A 15581-nucleotide genomic window follows, 5' to 3' on the forward strand; every position below is an offset into this window, starting at 1 on the left:
AACCAAAAACTAATTGGTAAAAAGTTCTGAAATCATATCTAAAAAAAACTCTTTTTCTTTTACAACTCTGATAACTTACACTGCAAAAATATCTTTTTCAAAAAGGACTTAGACTGGACATACTAGTACTTTTCTTTGCATCCTAAAAATATCACAAGTAGAAAAAAATAAAGACAATTTTAAAAATTTCTATAAATTTCATAACTTTCAATAAAAATTTAGGAATTCCATGACTTTTTCCATGACCAATTAAAATTCCATGACATTTCCATGACCAATGGCCGCCCTGACTATACAAAGAAAACAATCCAGAAATACAAAAAAGTTACTCAAAATTTGCTTCACTAAAACCAAACTGGTGCATTTTGCTAGGTGCAAGTGGTAAACATCCTTTTTGTGTTTGTTTTCATTACCAAAACGCCATATTGCAAATGGATGCCTTAAATATTGGACTAAAGTATAAGGAATTACTATTGAAAATACAATATTTGGCGTCATGAAATTCTCTTTATTTTTTTATTTTTTAAAGACGTTAACTTTTTTAAATTTTTTTATATATATTTAAATTTTTTAAATTTATCAAATATTATTTAAATTTTTTTTTTTCAGCAATGTTGCAACAATGTAAGTTACCGCAAAACGAGTTGTGGGTTGTTTAACGGCTTTATTATTATTACTATAAACGAATGTCTCTTTTCATTTATGTTTTAATATTAAAAAATTAAATTTAATATTGCATTTTTTTAAATGTTTGATATTAACAAATTTCTTTCTTTTCTCAACATTCAATAGTTTCCTCAGTAGAAAACAAAGAGTGCATGATTGCACAGTGTGATAGCTGTCCTGGCAAAGAACCACTCACCACATATTTGTATGAGATTTTTGGAAAATACGAAGTAGATTTTCAGATTCACTAAAAGCAATAGTAAACTAATGATCATGCAACATTATTGAGTTTAACAACAGATGTTCCAACTTTTGTTGCAAAATTAGTATCTTGATTTGAAAAGCTACAAGCTCATTCTTTTGTTACCCACTCTCAATCACAGTACCTTAGCTAACTAACAATCAAAAATCATTATTGGCAACTTTACTGAAAACAATGCTTTTGTACTCCAAGATTAAATACAGAGCTATCACTGGAACACCCGACAATGTTCTTTACATCCATTAGGGATATACTATAAAGACAATAAAGGTGTAATGAGACATATTTCATACTGTTTTATATAAGATGATATTACACACAATGTAACTTATGAGTACAAAATATTTCAACTAATCATACAATATTAAAAACAAAATTTTCTAACCTGTCCAAATTACATTTGTTTACTGATGGTTGTGTAGGAAAGTACAAAAATTGTAAAAACTTTTACAATCTATTCTAACTAGAGAGCTAATTTGGCCTTGATAGTTGAATAGAACTTTTTGCCACATCCCATAGAAAGTCACCATGCAATAGGATCAGCGGTACTATAAAAAGATTAATAGCACAAGAAAGTTTAAAATGACCATACAGAAACCAAATTTTCACATTAGAAGCTATGTATGAATTTTGTATTAAGAAAATCAAGGTTGTTAACTTAATTTACATAAAGAGCTTGGAATTACAATAACAACTTGAAGAGCAAAAAGAAAGGTGCACTGGTATTACAACTCTACCTGGTACTCGTAGCTTTCATCAATTTATAGATCATGGAGATAACAAGGTTGGGGCAAAGAGGTGTACTACAGACACTAACTATAAAATAATCCACAATCTTAAAGAGGAACAACATATTTTTCAACTTGATAGGTTATGTAGCAGTATTCTATAAAGATAAGCAATGGATCAGCATTGTAACAGAAATTAGCCTAGAAGAAGTTGATGCTAAAGTTTCTCTACCCAAAAGGTCCATCAACCTATTTTAATTAGCCTAAAAAGATGACTACTATTTTATTCTCAACATCAACATATTGAAAAAGTTGTTCTCTGTTCCACAAGCTTGCTCCAGTTCTGGTAGAAGTTAGGTATTTGAAAATGCTGAAATAGAAGAAGTTCAAGTAAAATTGCAACAATATTGTGAACTATTATTAACGCAGTAAAAATAACTAAAATCTTAATTACCTTTGAAAACTTTTTAAATTACAATTAATTTATTTTTCTTTTATTTACATACATTTTTTATGAATTTCTTGAAAAAGTGATGTCTTTTATATGTTTTAGGTGTTTTTTCAGTTAGATTTTTTGTGCCTAGTAAGATTATAAGTAGATAAAATTAATAAAAGCACAAAAAAAAAAAAAAAAAAAAAAATTTGACATTGGTGTTTTGAGATGAAGTTAGGTTATATAAACCAGGGATGCGAGGTCCGGAGTCGGAGTCCATGGAGTCCCTACTTTAGCCCGGAGTCCATAAAAATTTTAGGACTCTGGGACTCTTTTTTTTTTTTTTAGTTAATAATATCCTTAAACAAGACCTGACGATCTTGTCACAAAGAACTAAAAAGAGCATTTGACCGGGAAGCTAACCTCCTTTTTTGCCGATTTTATTTGTTTGATCAGATGGAGTAACGGTTCAAATGTAGCGTCTTGTTAAGAATCGTTACGCAGCTCGCATTTTACGTGCGAAAGGGCCATTTGCCTACCCGTTCAGTAGTTTTACGTTAAACCAAAAATTTTTTCGTTTAGAATATTTAAATTATCTTTTGATATTGTTTATATGACGTTTATTCAGAAAATATTAAGTAAAAGCATTTAACCGTAATTGTGATCTAATAGGTTTTTTGTTAAAGAATCAGTTTGTTTAACAATTTTTTTTTTGTTAAAATTAGTTAAAGAAAATAAAGTGTTTTAAGTTTAAACTTTTCATCATATTTCATTTTAAGTTTTATATTTCTTAAATATAATACTTATAATGAAACCCTTAATGTTTTTTTTTTTTTTTTTATTCCATTAAGAAAGTACTTATGATGAACTGTTTATTAAAGTATTTCCTTGTCATCAATTTTCTAGACCCAGGGGCGATTTCACGGGTTGTATGGAAAGGGGGTTGTTTCCACCTCCTCTAAAAAGAGAGGGAGTTAACATTTGACTTACAGTTCAATATTTTTTATAAGACATTCGTCGCTTTTGAAGGACTCACCACCCTTGTTTTACTCAAAAAATTGCTTCCTTGCTAGACCTGTAGGTAATATGTTTGAGAATTTATTTGCTCAAATTTTTTCAATATGTACCAAATTTAAGAATAAATGATATTTTAGTTTAGAAGTTTATTTTTTTGCATAAGTGATTCCGTTATTATTAACTTTTTAAATTTATCATAGAAAGAACGTTGATTAGAAATAATGAACTAGTTTATGAGCAGTAAAGGAATATTTTACCAAAGTAAAGTTTTTTTAAAATAATTGTCGATAGAATTTGTGCTTTGTTTAAGTACTGTTTAAAACTGTTAAGTAGTGTGAAACTATAATTATAAATAGATAAAATTTGTAACTACTTTTATTAAGAAAAAAATTATTTCTTTTAATTTAAACCCGAAATGTTGTGAGATAATATAATTATGTACATTGGTTTTCGGTCTACTCTCCTAAAAAAATGAAATTTTTTATTTAAATAACGCTTACTGAAAAATTGCAATGAAAGCGGTATGGTTTAGATACGAAAAGCTATCAAATTTAACTCACAAATTAATTATACGCAATAAAAAAAAAATTCAAATGTCTGTAAGTTTGCGCTATTGAATCAAACTAACGATCTAAACTAATGGTAAAAAACCTACCATCTAAATCAGAAAGAAGCCAAAAAAAAGGCTTATAAAAATACCTCAACAAATAAATGAAAATTATTTTGCACAACAATTCCTTTGACGGAAAAACTACTAACGTCATCAATTAATTAGTCAAACTAGTCAAACATCAATTAACTAGTCAAAACTAGTCATGTTAACAACTTTCCTAACGATGTTTTCGAGGGTTGTTATACAGATAATTAATTTGGTAAAGCATATATAACAGAGAGCAAATACTTTGCATGTTCACAATAACTTGCAATAACAACACTTTTATTTATAATAATATTTGCTGTTTACTCGTGAGCAACAATCTTGACTAATAATGGCCACTAACTATGCATAAGATACGATCTACAGACATTTTCATCATACAAATAAAATGTTGAATAGATGTAAAGTAGTATGCTTCAAATGTTTTGTACCCGAAAAAAGTAAAAGTAATGAGTTATGCAGTAAAGAAATTACATGTGCCGCAAAAGCTCGCATTAGCAACCTTATACGACATTTATCTAGAAAACACACGAAGCTCGTCATTACGTTAGAAAAAGAAAAATTTGAAAAACAATTAGAAGAAAAGAATAAGCAAAAACATACAGCCATCAAAGGCAGCACTTCACAGCAATCCATATTAAAGTGTTTTGTACCGCAGCAAATTAATTTGCATATAGCAAAAGATGAGTTTTTAGAAGCCTTAAAACAGCTGGTTTTGATTGAAGGTCTTTCATTCCAGGTTCAAATTATTTTTTCAATAATATTTATTGACTCCATTCACGAGTTACTTCGTTTGAATTGTAACAGTTTGGCCTTATCTATAGACGTATGGTTCAAAAACACCAATATTTTTATCATAGTATTTTTCAAGATTGAAACCTGGGTAAGTTATCTCTCAGTTGACGCCTATGTAATAGTTCTGCTGGAGATAAACCACATTTTATTGGAGTATTACATAAAATTAAGATACCTTTATAAATGTCCTCATTTGACATATAGCATTTCTTTATCAACAGTTTTACTGATTTTACAGTTGCCTCTGCTAAACCATTCGATTGTGCATAGTGTGGACTACTTGTTATGTGCTTAAATTGCCATTGTTGAGAGAATTGACGAAACACTTTCAAACTAAATTGTGTGCCATTATCTGACACTAACTCCTCAGGGATACCATTTCTAGAAAAAGATTCTTTGCATGCTTGTATAACATTTGCTGATCCAGTACTTGAAAACAGAAAAACCTCAGTCCACAAGCTATAATAATCGACAATAATTAAATAGCTTTTATTAGCCCACTGAAACAAATCAGTTCCAAGTTTTTTCCATGGTCGTGTTGGGACATCAGAAATTAGGAGAGGTTCTTTCTTTGATAAGAGATACTTCATACATGCCTCACATTTTCGAATTAACTGTTCAATTTGGTTATTTAAACCTGGCCAAAACACACTCTGATGTGCACAACGTTTGCATTTCTCCATTCCCAAGTGACCTTCATGCAATTTTGAAAGAATTTCTTTTCGCATACTAACTGGGACTATTATTCTATTTTGATATAATAAGAGTCCATCAATTTTAACTATTTCATCTTTAATATCCCAATAAAGTTGGAGATTTGCTGGACAGTATTTTTTGGAATTTGGCCATCCAGAAATGATACTTTCTTGCAATTGGTTTAAAAGTTTATCTTCTGCATTTTTTTGCTTATTTTCTTCTAAACGACTCTCTGTAGCAGGCAAACTTTTTATTATTGAATTTACATACACATTAAGATCATTTTCTGCAATCTCATCTTCTTTTGTAGGATTAGATAAGGTGCATGAGACATTGCATCTGCATCAGTAATAGATTTGCCTGCAACATGTTCTGCAGTAAATGAAAATCTTAATAACTTCATTCTTAAACATTTAATTCTTGGAGACATATCAATAAGTGAGCAATAATTTAATATTGGAATTAATGGTTTGTGATCTGTTTCTAATATAAAATTTGGCAAACTATACAAATATTTTGACATGCATGTGCACCCCCCATGTTACTGCTAACATTTCCATTTCCATTGGATAATAATTTTTTTTCAGTTGTCGTAAGAAATCTAGATGCACAATCAATTGGTTTGTATATACCATTATGATTCTGGTAAACTATTACGCTAAGTCCATTTAATAAACTTCCATCTGTTTTTACTTTTACAGGTTTTTTAACATCGTAGTGTGGCAAAATGGGTGGATTGGTTAAACTATTTTTACCTCATTGAATGCTCTAGTATGATTTTCAGTCCAAAACCATGCTGATCTTGAACTCAAAAGATCTCGCAAGGGTTCAGCTACTTTAGCAAGCGATGGATTGAATTTTGCTAATTGCTGGGCCATGCCAAGAAAACTACGTAAAGACGTGATATTTGTTGGTTTTGGAAAAATTTTTATTGCTTTAACTTTTTTGGTCAATGGTTTTACTCCTTCTGCTGAAATTTTATGACCTAAAAACTCCACTTCTGTTTGATCAAATAAACATTTCTCTACATTAAAGGTAACTCCATTTTCAGCAAATCTATTTAACAATGCTACAAGGTTTTTGTTATATTCCATTTCTATATTTCCAAAAACTAAAAAATCATCCATACATTTAACCACTCCTTTTAGACCATCAATAACTTTATCCATTTTTTTACTAAAAATTTCAGGGAGTGACGTTAATCCAAATGGACTTCTTATTGGGCAGAATCGCCCAAAAGGTGTCGTAAATGTACATTTTAACTGACTTTCAATATCCATTGGTAACTGCCAATATCCTGAGTTAGCATCTAATTTTGCCATATATTTACATCTATTTCCAAGTTAGGCTAATGAATCGTCTACACTTGGCAGTTTATAGAATTCACTCTTGGTGTCTTGTTTAATTGTGTTAAATCAATACAGATACAAAGTAGTCCATTTGGTTTTTTCACAATTATTATTTGATGACACCAGTTTGTAGGTTGATCTACTATTTTGATAACACCCATCTTTTTCATACGCTCTAGCTTCAATAGTTCTAGTAGTGGGAACGCTACTTGTCATGGCGCTCCAATGTGGTATGGTTTTGTATTTTCTTGTGTTGTTATATGTACAGGGTCACCTTTAATAGTTCCTAACCCTTTGAATACTGAAGGAAACTGTTCTACAATGTTACTTTTTGATTTTGAAATCATAGCACACATGAATCGTTCAGGAATATCTACTTTAACTAGGTTAAACTTTTGTAAGGCAGGTCTTCCTAATTAAGCAGTTTGCACATTATCACAAACATATATAGTAATTAATTTACTGTTCTGACCGTTTATAGAGAATGATTTTTTAAAGTATTCAAGACAATTGAGTTGCTTATAATCAAGACCAATTAGTCCTTTATTAGTAGAGTATAAATGTTCAATTTTAATTCCAAACTTTTTTAAATGTTTAGTTCCTATAACTGTGACTTCAGCGCCTGTGTCAATTTTGAATGTTATTTTTCCATATTTTACTTTTAATTGAATTTCCCAAGGTCTGTTTACACAATCTGCTCCAACTCTTCCTAAAAACAACGCACCTAGATGCTGCATAGTTGATGAATTTTTACTATCGTTCTGTTGATCAACATCTCTATCAGGAATATTTGGTTTTGCTTTTAGGCAAACTGAACTATTTGAAAAGTGATTAATAATGCTACAGTCTCTGCACTTTTTACCCCATGCTGGACATGATCCACGAATAAATGGATGCTTTTTTAAACAGAATTTACATACCAATGAATTAAATTTAAAATCTCTATTATCACTATGCTGTGTGGGTGAATTAAATTAATTTTTACTGTACAATTGTTTTCCAATACGATCTACACTTTCACTTTTATTATTTCACAACTCAGATAAACCATCACGTGCTTTTTCTGAAGAACGACAAATTTCTACTGCTTTATCTAGTGTCAAAGTCTTTTCAGAAAGTAATTTCTCACGTACTTTGTCACACCATATTCTATATACAATTTTATCTCTTAATAAACTGCCAAAACAATCTTCAGTATTACAAAAATTGCAATTTTTACTTAATAATTTAACTTCGGTTGAGAAATCATCAAAGCATTCACCATCTTCTTGACAACGTTTAAAATATTTATGTCTTTCTAAAGTCTCATTAATAATACCTTTAGCAAACACTTCCATTTTCTCCAATATAATAGCTGGATCTGTTTTTTCATTTTCAGTTAGGTTTAATGATTTGTAAATGTTTCGAGTTTCTGAAGAAAACGTATACCTTAACATAGCAGCTTGATATGCAAGTGTTTTTTTCTCTAAATCCCACAACAAAACATAATCCTGCCATTTATCAATCCAGGAGCAAAATGCAGCATACCTATCTACAACTAAATCTAACATTGGAGGAGAAACACCAACTTTACCACTTTCTGCCATTTTTTATATATAGATTCTCAAGATTAAACAAGATAATTAGAAAATACTATAAAACTTTATTTTTGCACGTTTATTTACATACTCGTAGCGACATGTTGTGTTCATAATATATTCTCTTTAAGACCGGCCCCGATATATAAGATAGGGCTGTATATATAATATATATATATATATATATATATATATATATATATATATATATATATATATATATATATACATGTATAATAATACAACACAGTCATAGTTTATAACTTCTAAGTTTTAATTAAAGTGTATAAACCGGTTATCCAACCGGTATAGTATAAATCCAATTAATTCAATGTTAATGACATTTACATTATTTAATAACTTGTAAAATTTAGTTTATGTAAATATTTCTTTAATATTCCTCTTTACTTAACTAGTTGAAAACGTAATACATATATTTAATGAGTTCTTCTGTTCTTCTAGATTCGACCAGTAATTCAAAACCTGAATATGCAAAAAGAAGCTCCTAAAGAATTTAATGTGCAACCATATTTTTGGGGGATGTGGGAAGAACTGAGAGATGTATTGCATGTGGCAGGCGATCTAACTATTCGTCTTCAGCGTGAAAATATTACCACAAGCGAATTTTTTTTTGATTGGAATTCAATAAAGTGTGAACTAGATGGGAAAGACAGTGATTTAGCCAGAGATTTCCAAATAAGAATGAATAATAGAGAAAGCGCACTATGCGAAAATTCGTTGTTTCTTGCAGCAGTTTACGGGGATATTAGGCATGGCTGTATGCTAACAGCGACTGAAGGTAAAGTTGTTTTTTTTATCAAAATGCATATACATATATATATAGTTTTGAAAATTTAACTTTAAAAAATACTTATTCAAAAACTTATTAATATTTCTATAGATAGCTGCAGCTTATGGACTTTGGAAAATTAATTACAAACTGATTCAACTGGCTAATAAAAATAAGAATGATGAACTCGACAAAATTTAAAACGCGGTAGCGCGCAACTCTTTTTCAGTTCATGTTGCCGAATCTAGTTCAGAAAACGAAGAGGATGTTTCACCAGTCGCAAAGCAACGACCAAATTTATTTATGCTATGTAAACAGGAGATTGAAAAGAATTGTTCAAAAGAACAAATGCAGGTTCAACTAGACGTAATTGAAACGGAGTTTCGACAAGCTCTAAAAACAATTCTGGAAATTCGATCAATGTTTAAAGATACCTCCTCTAACTTAGACGAATTTTTAAAACTTAACCCATTTAAAGCAAATAAACAGTTCCCTGAGGTTTTACAGGATACTTGTCGAGTCGCTTTGTCGCTACCATATCCCAAGTCAGTGTTGAGCAACTGTTTTCAGTTTTAAAGCAAATGACACCAGATCATCGCAGTCGGTTTACATCTGAGTTAATTGACGATATGCTTTTTTCACGAACAATTGAGATTTTAATTTGAATATTTTTTGACAATGTAGATATTGTAATATTTTGTTCTTGTAACTTCATAATTTAGAGTGTAACTAATGTAAATAAACATTTAAATCTTTTTATAATTCTATGATCATATGTTTTCAAATAAACTGAGAAATTAAGAATTCTGTGCATGCAACAATACAAAATAAATAAAAGTTATCTTTGGAGTTGTATTATTCTTATTAAGCAGTGGTTGCGCTCGGCTGCATAAACCCACCGATCCCTTATTTTTCCTAAAAAGTAAGGGAACCGTGGTTCAAACCCACCTTTAGGCAAGTTTTGCAACATTGGTTAGGAAGGAGGAGTGAATTCCTGTTAATTGCTTCTCCACGGTGCTCTGCGATAAGACCGAAAAGACTACTTTGGGAACCAAAATATATGTATATATATATATATATATATATATATATATATATATATATATATATATATATATATATACATATATATATATATATATATATATATATATATATATATATATATATATATATATATATAAAATTCATAATAAAAATATTATTGGTACCCTATCACTTTTCGGGCAATTATACATAAAAACTCCAGATAATAAAAATCCTTATTTAATTTAAGAAAAAAAAAAAAAATTTTGAAGTCCCGAGTCGGAGTCTAATGAGTCCATGACTCATAAAAAAGACAAATATTTAACTTGATTTGTAGATAATTCCAGTCCCTAGTTGCGGAGTGTGTAAGTGAAGATTTGCGATTAAAATTAATATTAAATGATAGAACAATAAGTCTGCCATTATGTGAGATCCATGTCAGTTTTGTATGGAACTTATTTAAGAAAACCATTGTAATGAAAAATATATTGAGAATTATTGTTTAGGAAATTCATTAGACACTATGTTGATGGAAAAATTCATCAAACTTTCCATTAATATAGTGTCATAATTTAGATAAGATAGCATTCGATTTATTTAATTTAAGTGATAAATTGTTTACATGGTGTCTCTTGGTTGTGTTTATATCTATTTTTATTCCAAGATATTTTATCAACTTTTGTGGGAGAAGTTTATTACCATTTATTTTAATCCTGAATTGACTGTCAATACTTGCACTTGGCTTTAGTGTTAGTTAGCTTTGTTCACGAACTTATTGCCAACTTAAAACAAATATCAGAGTTTTTTTCATTTATAGAAACAAATCAAAGAGAAATGATTTTAATTATAAGTTTGTCACTTCTCTTATACCATAGTATATTGTCCAGTAGAATTTGTATTTCTACTGTGTCAAATGCTTTTTTGAGGTCACTGAAAACACCAAATCCAAGCATTCCTTTATCCAGGGCATTATTAATTAACGCAAGATATGTGGAATACCTTGACCTGAAACCAAATTTCATCAATTTGGTGAAAATCTGCAAAGAATCTTAGTGTGCTTAAAAAAGTTGTAAACTCGATAGAACATCATAAGTCTCTCAAAAAATTTGACAATGTAAAGATGTTAGCATATAGTTAGATACAAGTAATTTTGAGTCTTTTATGAAGATTTTAACAGCCTTTAGAACCATAGTAAACACCTGGAAGAATGAAATATCAAAAATATTTGAAAAAATTGTTGAGATTTCATTACAAAGTAATTTAAAGTTTTTTAAATGTACACTATTTGGCACTGTTTCAGTTTCCTACCCTTACTATTTTATGATTGATTATGTTAGAGAATTTCATGCTGTTTGAGAAAAATATAAAAAATAGACATGAAATTTTGGTGATATTAGCATTTTTAGTATAAAATATTATACTAAAAATGCTAATATCGCCATCTTTTTAAAAACGCCTTTAAGCCGGTTTTTATTTAGAAATCAATTGCTTTTTTTTTTAATTACACAACCCAGTTTTTATTGACATCATTATTTATAAATTAGCTATATAATCCAGTTAATATTTAACTGAATTATAATAAATTACAATTTATTATAATTCAGTTAAATATTATAATGAGTATATATATATTTTTTAATAAAAAATCTTTGAAACAGCTTTTTAGATGTACATACATCGACTGACATAAAGGAATTGGCATAATTAAATGGTTAGGGTTAGAGTTTGGGTCAGAATCAATTAAAACTAATAGATTTGGCTTTACATAGTTTTTCTTTAAAGTGTTAATAAAAACCGGGCTGTTTTTAAGTCAACTTATAAAAAAAATCAAATGTATTTGAGTATGAAGAAAATGGCGATAATTAGCGTTTTTAGTGTAATTTTTAAACTTCAACATCAAATTAGAGTGCTTTCCTAAAATTTTTAGATCAATGTCTCTATACAATTCTTAATCAGCTAAAATTCTCTATTGAAATCAATCATAAAATGATAGGGGTAGGCAACTGAAATAGTAACCACTATTTGGCCCAGTTAATTTAATTTCCTTGAGTAAAACATTTAGCTCAATACATTTATACTTTTTGTACTCTTTATAATAAGCAGTTTTATTCACAAGGTTATTAGATTGAATATACATACTTTTTAATCTTATTTTTATTAGGTTTAATTGAGATTCGTGGTTTAGTCTTAAATTTGATATCCATTTTATTCATTATTCAATAATCAGATTTATCAAAGATGTCTTTATAAGTTTTTCTGGGAGCTCATTAAATACTTTCCTTTTTTTTTTTTTTTTTTTTTTTTTCTATTATGACTTTTAAAATAGATTTTTAAATCAAATACGCATAACTTATGTGTTTTTAAAATACTAAACGTAAAATTATACTTATACTTACATGCTACTCATTACTCCACCAGTATTAGCTTGCGAAAGCATTTCAGCGAAAACCTTAGGTTTAAGCATTGTATACTTGAATATTAGGCGAATACAGATGGAGAAAAGTTTCTGCTTATCATTCGGAGTAAATGTGGCGTTGTTTACATTCGTTTAGGATTAAACCAGTTACCGGATAACCGATTTACCGGATAAAAAGTATGAGTAAACAAGTAAAATTTAAAACGAATATTTTTTATATGTTATTTTAATAACATTTTTATACGTTATTTAATAACAATTTCGATTACAAAAGCACAAATTTTGCAATCAATATTTTCAGATATTTTATTTTATAACCATTCGGCTGTATGCGTATATATAAAAAAACAGCAACAAAAAAAATCAGCATTGTTTTTAGTAAAGTTCGTTCAAATGGACGGTATGAAAATATTGGGTTGAAGCAAGGTGTCTAAGCCTTTTACGACAAAACGCCTTAAATTATACAGAAAAGAAAATTTTCCATTAGAATCTTTTGTTATGATTTTGTAGATTCTGTGCTTTTATTCAAGAAAATTATAATATAAATCTTGGGAAGCAAGGGAATCTAGGATTTTTACGACAAAACGCCTTTTGCTTTACAAAAACGTATTGATAAATTAAACAAAAAAATTAATTATTAAAACAGGATTCTATTGACTTCTATTGGAATCGTTTATTAAATTTACGTAGATTCTGTACGTTTATTAAAGAGAATTTTAAAGTAAATCTGAGTGAAGAAAAGGAACCTAAGTTTTTTACGACAAAATGCCTTTTTTCAGAACCAAAACATACTTAAAATTCAAAAGTATGATAAAATCGTCAAAAAAAATTTTTTTTTCTTAAATCTTTTTTTATATTTTTGTAAATTCTCTCTGACTTATTTCAGAATAGTTTTGTTTTATTTTGGCACATTCTGTTGGTTCACTCTAAAAAATTGATAAAATAAACTTGAGGTTAGCAGAGGTACCTAATTTTTTATACAACAAAACGTTTTTTCTGTAAAAAAACATACTTAAAATTAAAATATAAGAATAAATCATCAAAAAAACTGTTTTCTTTGTTTCCTTTCAAATTTTTTTGTTTTATTTTTGTAGATTTTGTTAGTTTATTTATTAATGAAACATTAAAAAAAAAACCCTGATGAAAGCAAAAAAAATTAAATTTTTTACAAAACGAAGCGTTTTTCTTTTTTCTGTTCTAATTTAAAAATATGATAATATCATCAGAAAAGCTTGTTTCCAACGACTTCCTATAGAATATTTTATCATTCTAGATTCTGTATGTTTATTCCAGAGAGTAGTAAAATAAAAAAGAAGGATTCAAAGGAACAAAAATGTTTAAGAGAATGAAACTCCTTTTTCTGTAGGAAAGCATACTTAAAATTGAAAAACAAGAAAAAGTCATCAAAGAAACAGATTTTTTCTATTTTATTTCTTGGATCTTTTGTTATATTTTGTAGATTATGTGGGTTTAATCAAAAAAATGTTAAACTAAACCCGAGAAAAGCAACGCAACCAATGTTTTTTACGACAAAACACATTTTTTAGTAGAAAAACATTAAATTTAAAAAACTGATTAAAATTGACAAAAACTTTTTTAAATTGAAAGTTATAATAAACTCGTCAAAAAACAGATTTTCACCATTTGCTATTGAAGTCATATTTTTAATTATACTTTTAATATAAATTATATTTTATTTTATAAATTTATTTTTGTAGATTCTATGGGCTTTTACAAGAAATGTTAAAATAAACATAAGGAAAAAATTCATTTTTATGACAAGTTGCCTTTTATCTGTTTAAAAACTTGCCTAAAATAAAAAACTATAACAAAATAATCATGAAAACTGGTTTTCACTCTCTTTATTTTAAATCTTCTGTTATTTTTTTCGTAGGTTCTGTGTGTTGTTTAAAGAAATGTTAAAGTTAACCTCTGGGAAGCAAAAGAACCTAAATTTCATATGACAAAATCCCTTTTTCTGAACAAAATCTTACTTAATATTGAAATTAAAACTAAATCATCGGAAAAACAGGTTTTCACAACTTAATTTAAAATCTTTTTTTCTATTAAAAATTGTGTGGGTTTATTCAAGAAAATGATAAAATATACTAATGGAGAGCCATTGAATCTACGTTTTTTAAAACAAATTGCCTTTTTCTGTTGAAAAACGTATTTAGAATAAAAAAAAAAAATTCTTTATAAAAACATTTATATTTTTGTAGATTTTGTAATTTTGTTCAAAAAAGGTTTGAATTAACTTGAGGAAAGTAAAAGAAATTCACGTTTTTAACGAAAAAACACTTTCTTCTGAACAAAAACTTTCTTAATATTAAAAAAAAAATCAAGTCATAAAAGGAGCAAATTTTCACTGATTTCCTTTGAAATCTTTTGTTATATTTTTGTTGATTTTGTATGTTTATTCCGAAAAATGTTAAATTTATTATAATGGCAGCAAAGAAAGTAAAGCTTTTTAGGACAAAACAATTTTTTCTATGCAAAAACATAAAATTGAAAAATATGACAAAATTATAACAAAAAAATTTTCACAATTTTTTTTTTTATAATTTGTTATATTTTTGTAGATTTTGTGAATTTTTCCAAGAAAATGTTGAACTAAGTTTAAGAGAAGCAAAGAAATCTAAGATTTTTACGAGAAAAGTCTTTTTTCTGTACAAAAACTCATTTAAAATCTAAAAAAAAGACGAACTTACCAATAAATCTAGTTGTAACAAATCCTATTTTATTTTATATTTTTGTAGATTCTGTGGGTTAATCTAAAAAAATATTAGAACAAGTCTAAAGAAGGCAAATTATATTTTTGTATATTCTGAGGGTTTATTGAGAGAAATGTTTAAATAAAAATGAGGATAGCAAAGGAAACTAAATTTATTAGAACAAAACCCCTTTTTCTGTAATAAAACAAACTTAAAACTACTGTAATAAAACAAACTTAAAACTAAAAAGTAAGACAAGATTATCAAATAAACAGGTTTTTAATAAATTATTTTAGAATCTCTTTTTATAAATAAAAATTGTAAAATTTTGTAAATTTATTTATAAAAATGGTAAAGTAAATCTTATGAAGCGAAGGAATTCAAGCTTTTTACGAAAAAACGCCTTTTTCTGTATAAAACTTAAAATTAAGGAATCATCAAAAAAAAAAAAAAA

The 15581-nt window shown here is 27.9% G+C and overlaps 1 protein-coding gene across 1 annotated transcript in view; it reads right to left on the minus strand.

Annotated features, from left to right (window-relative positions):
• The window catches only part of LOC136083798 (ragulator complex protein LAMTOR2-like), a 30348-nt gene extending 17794 nt beyond the window's left edge, over positions 1-12554 (minus strand). Inside the window, exon 1 of the mRNA XM_065803604.1 lies at positions 12394-12554. Within this exon, the coding sequence (XP_065659676.1) occupies positions 12394-12461 (68 nt within the window). The 5' untranslated portion in view covers positions 12462-12554. The remainder of the gene's footprint in view (positions 1-12393) is intronic.
• Between the last annotated feature and the right edge of the window lie 3027 nt (positions 12555-15581).

This window comes from Hydra vulgaris, chromosome 08 (assembly GCF_038396675.1).
Source record: "Hydra vulgaris chromosome 08, alternate assembly HydraT2T_AEP".
In the NCBI taxonomy this organism is placed as follows: Eukaryota; Metazoa; Cnidaria; class Hydrozoa; order Anthoathecata; family Hydridae; genus Hydra; species Hydra vulgaris.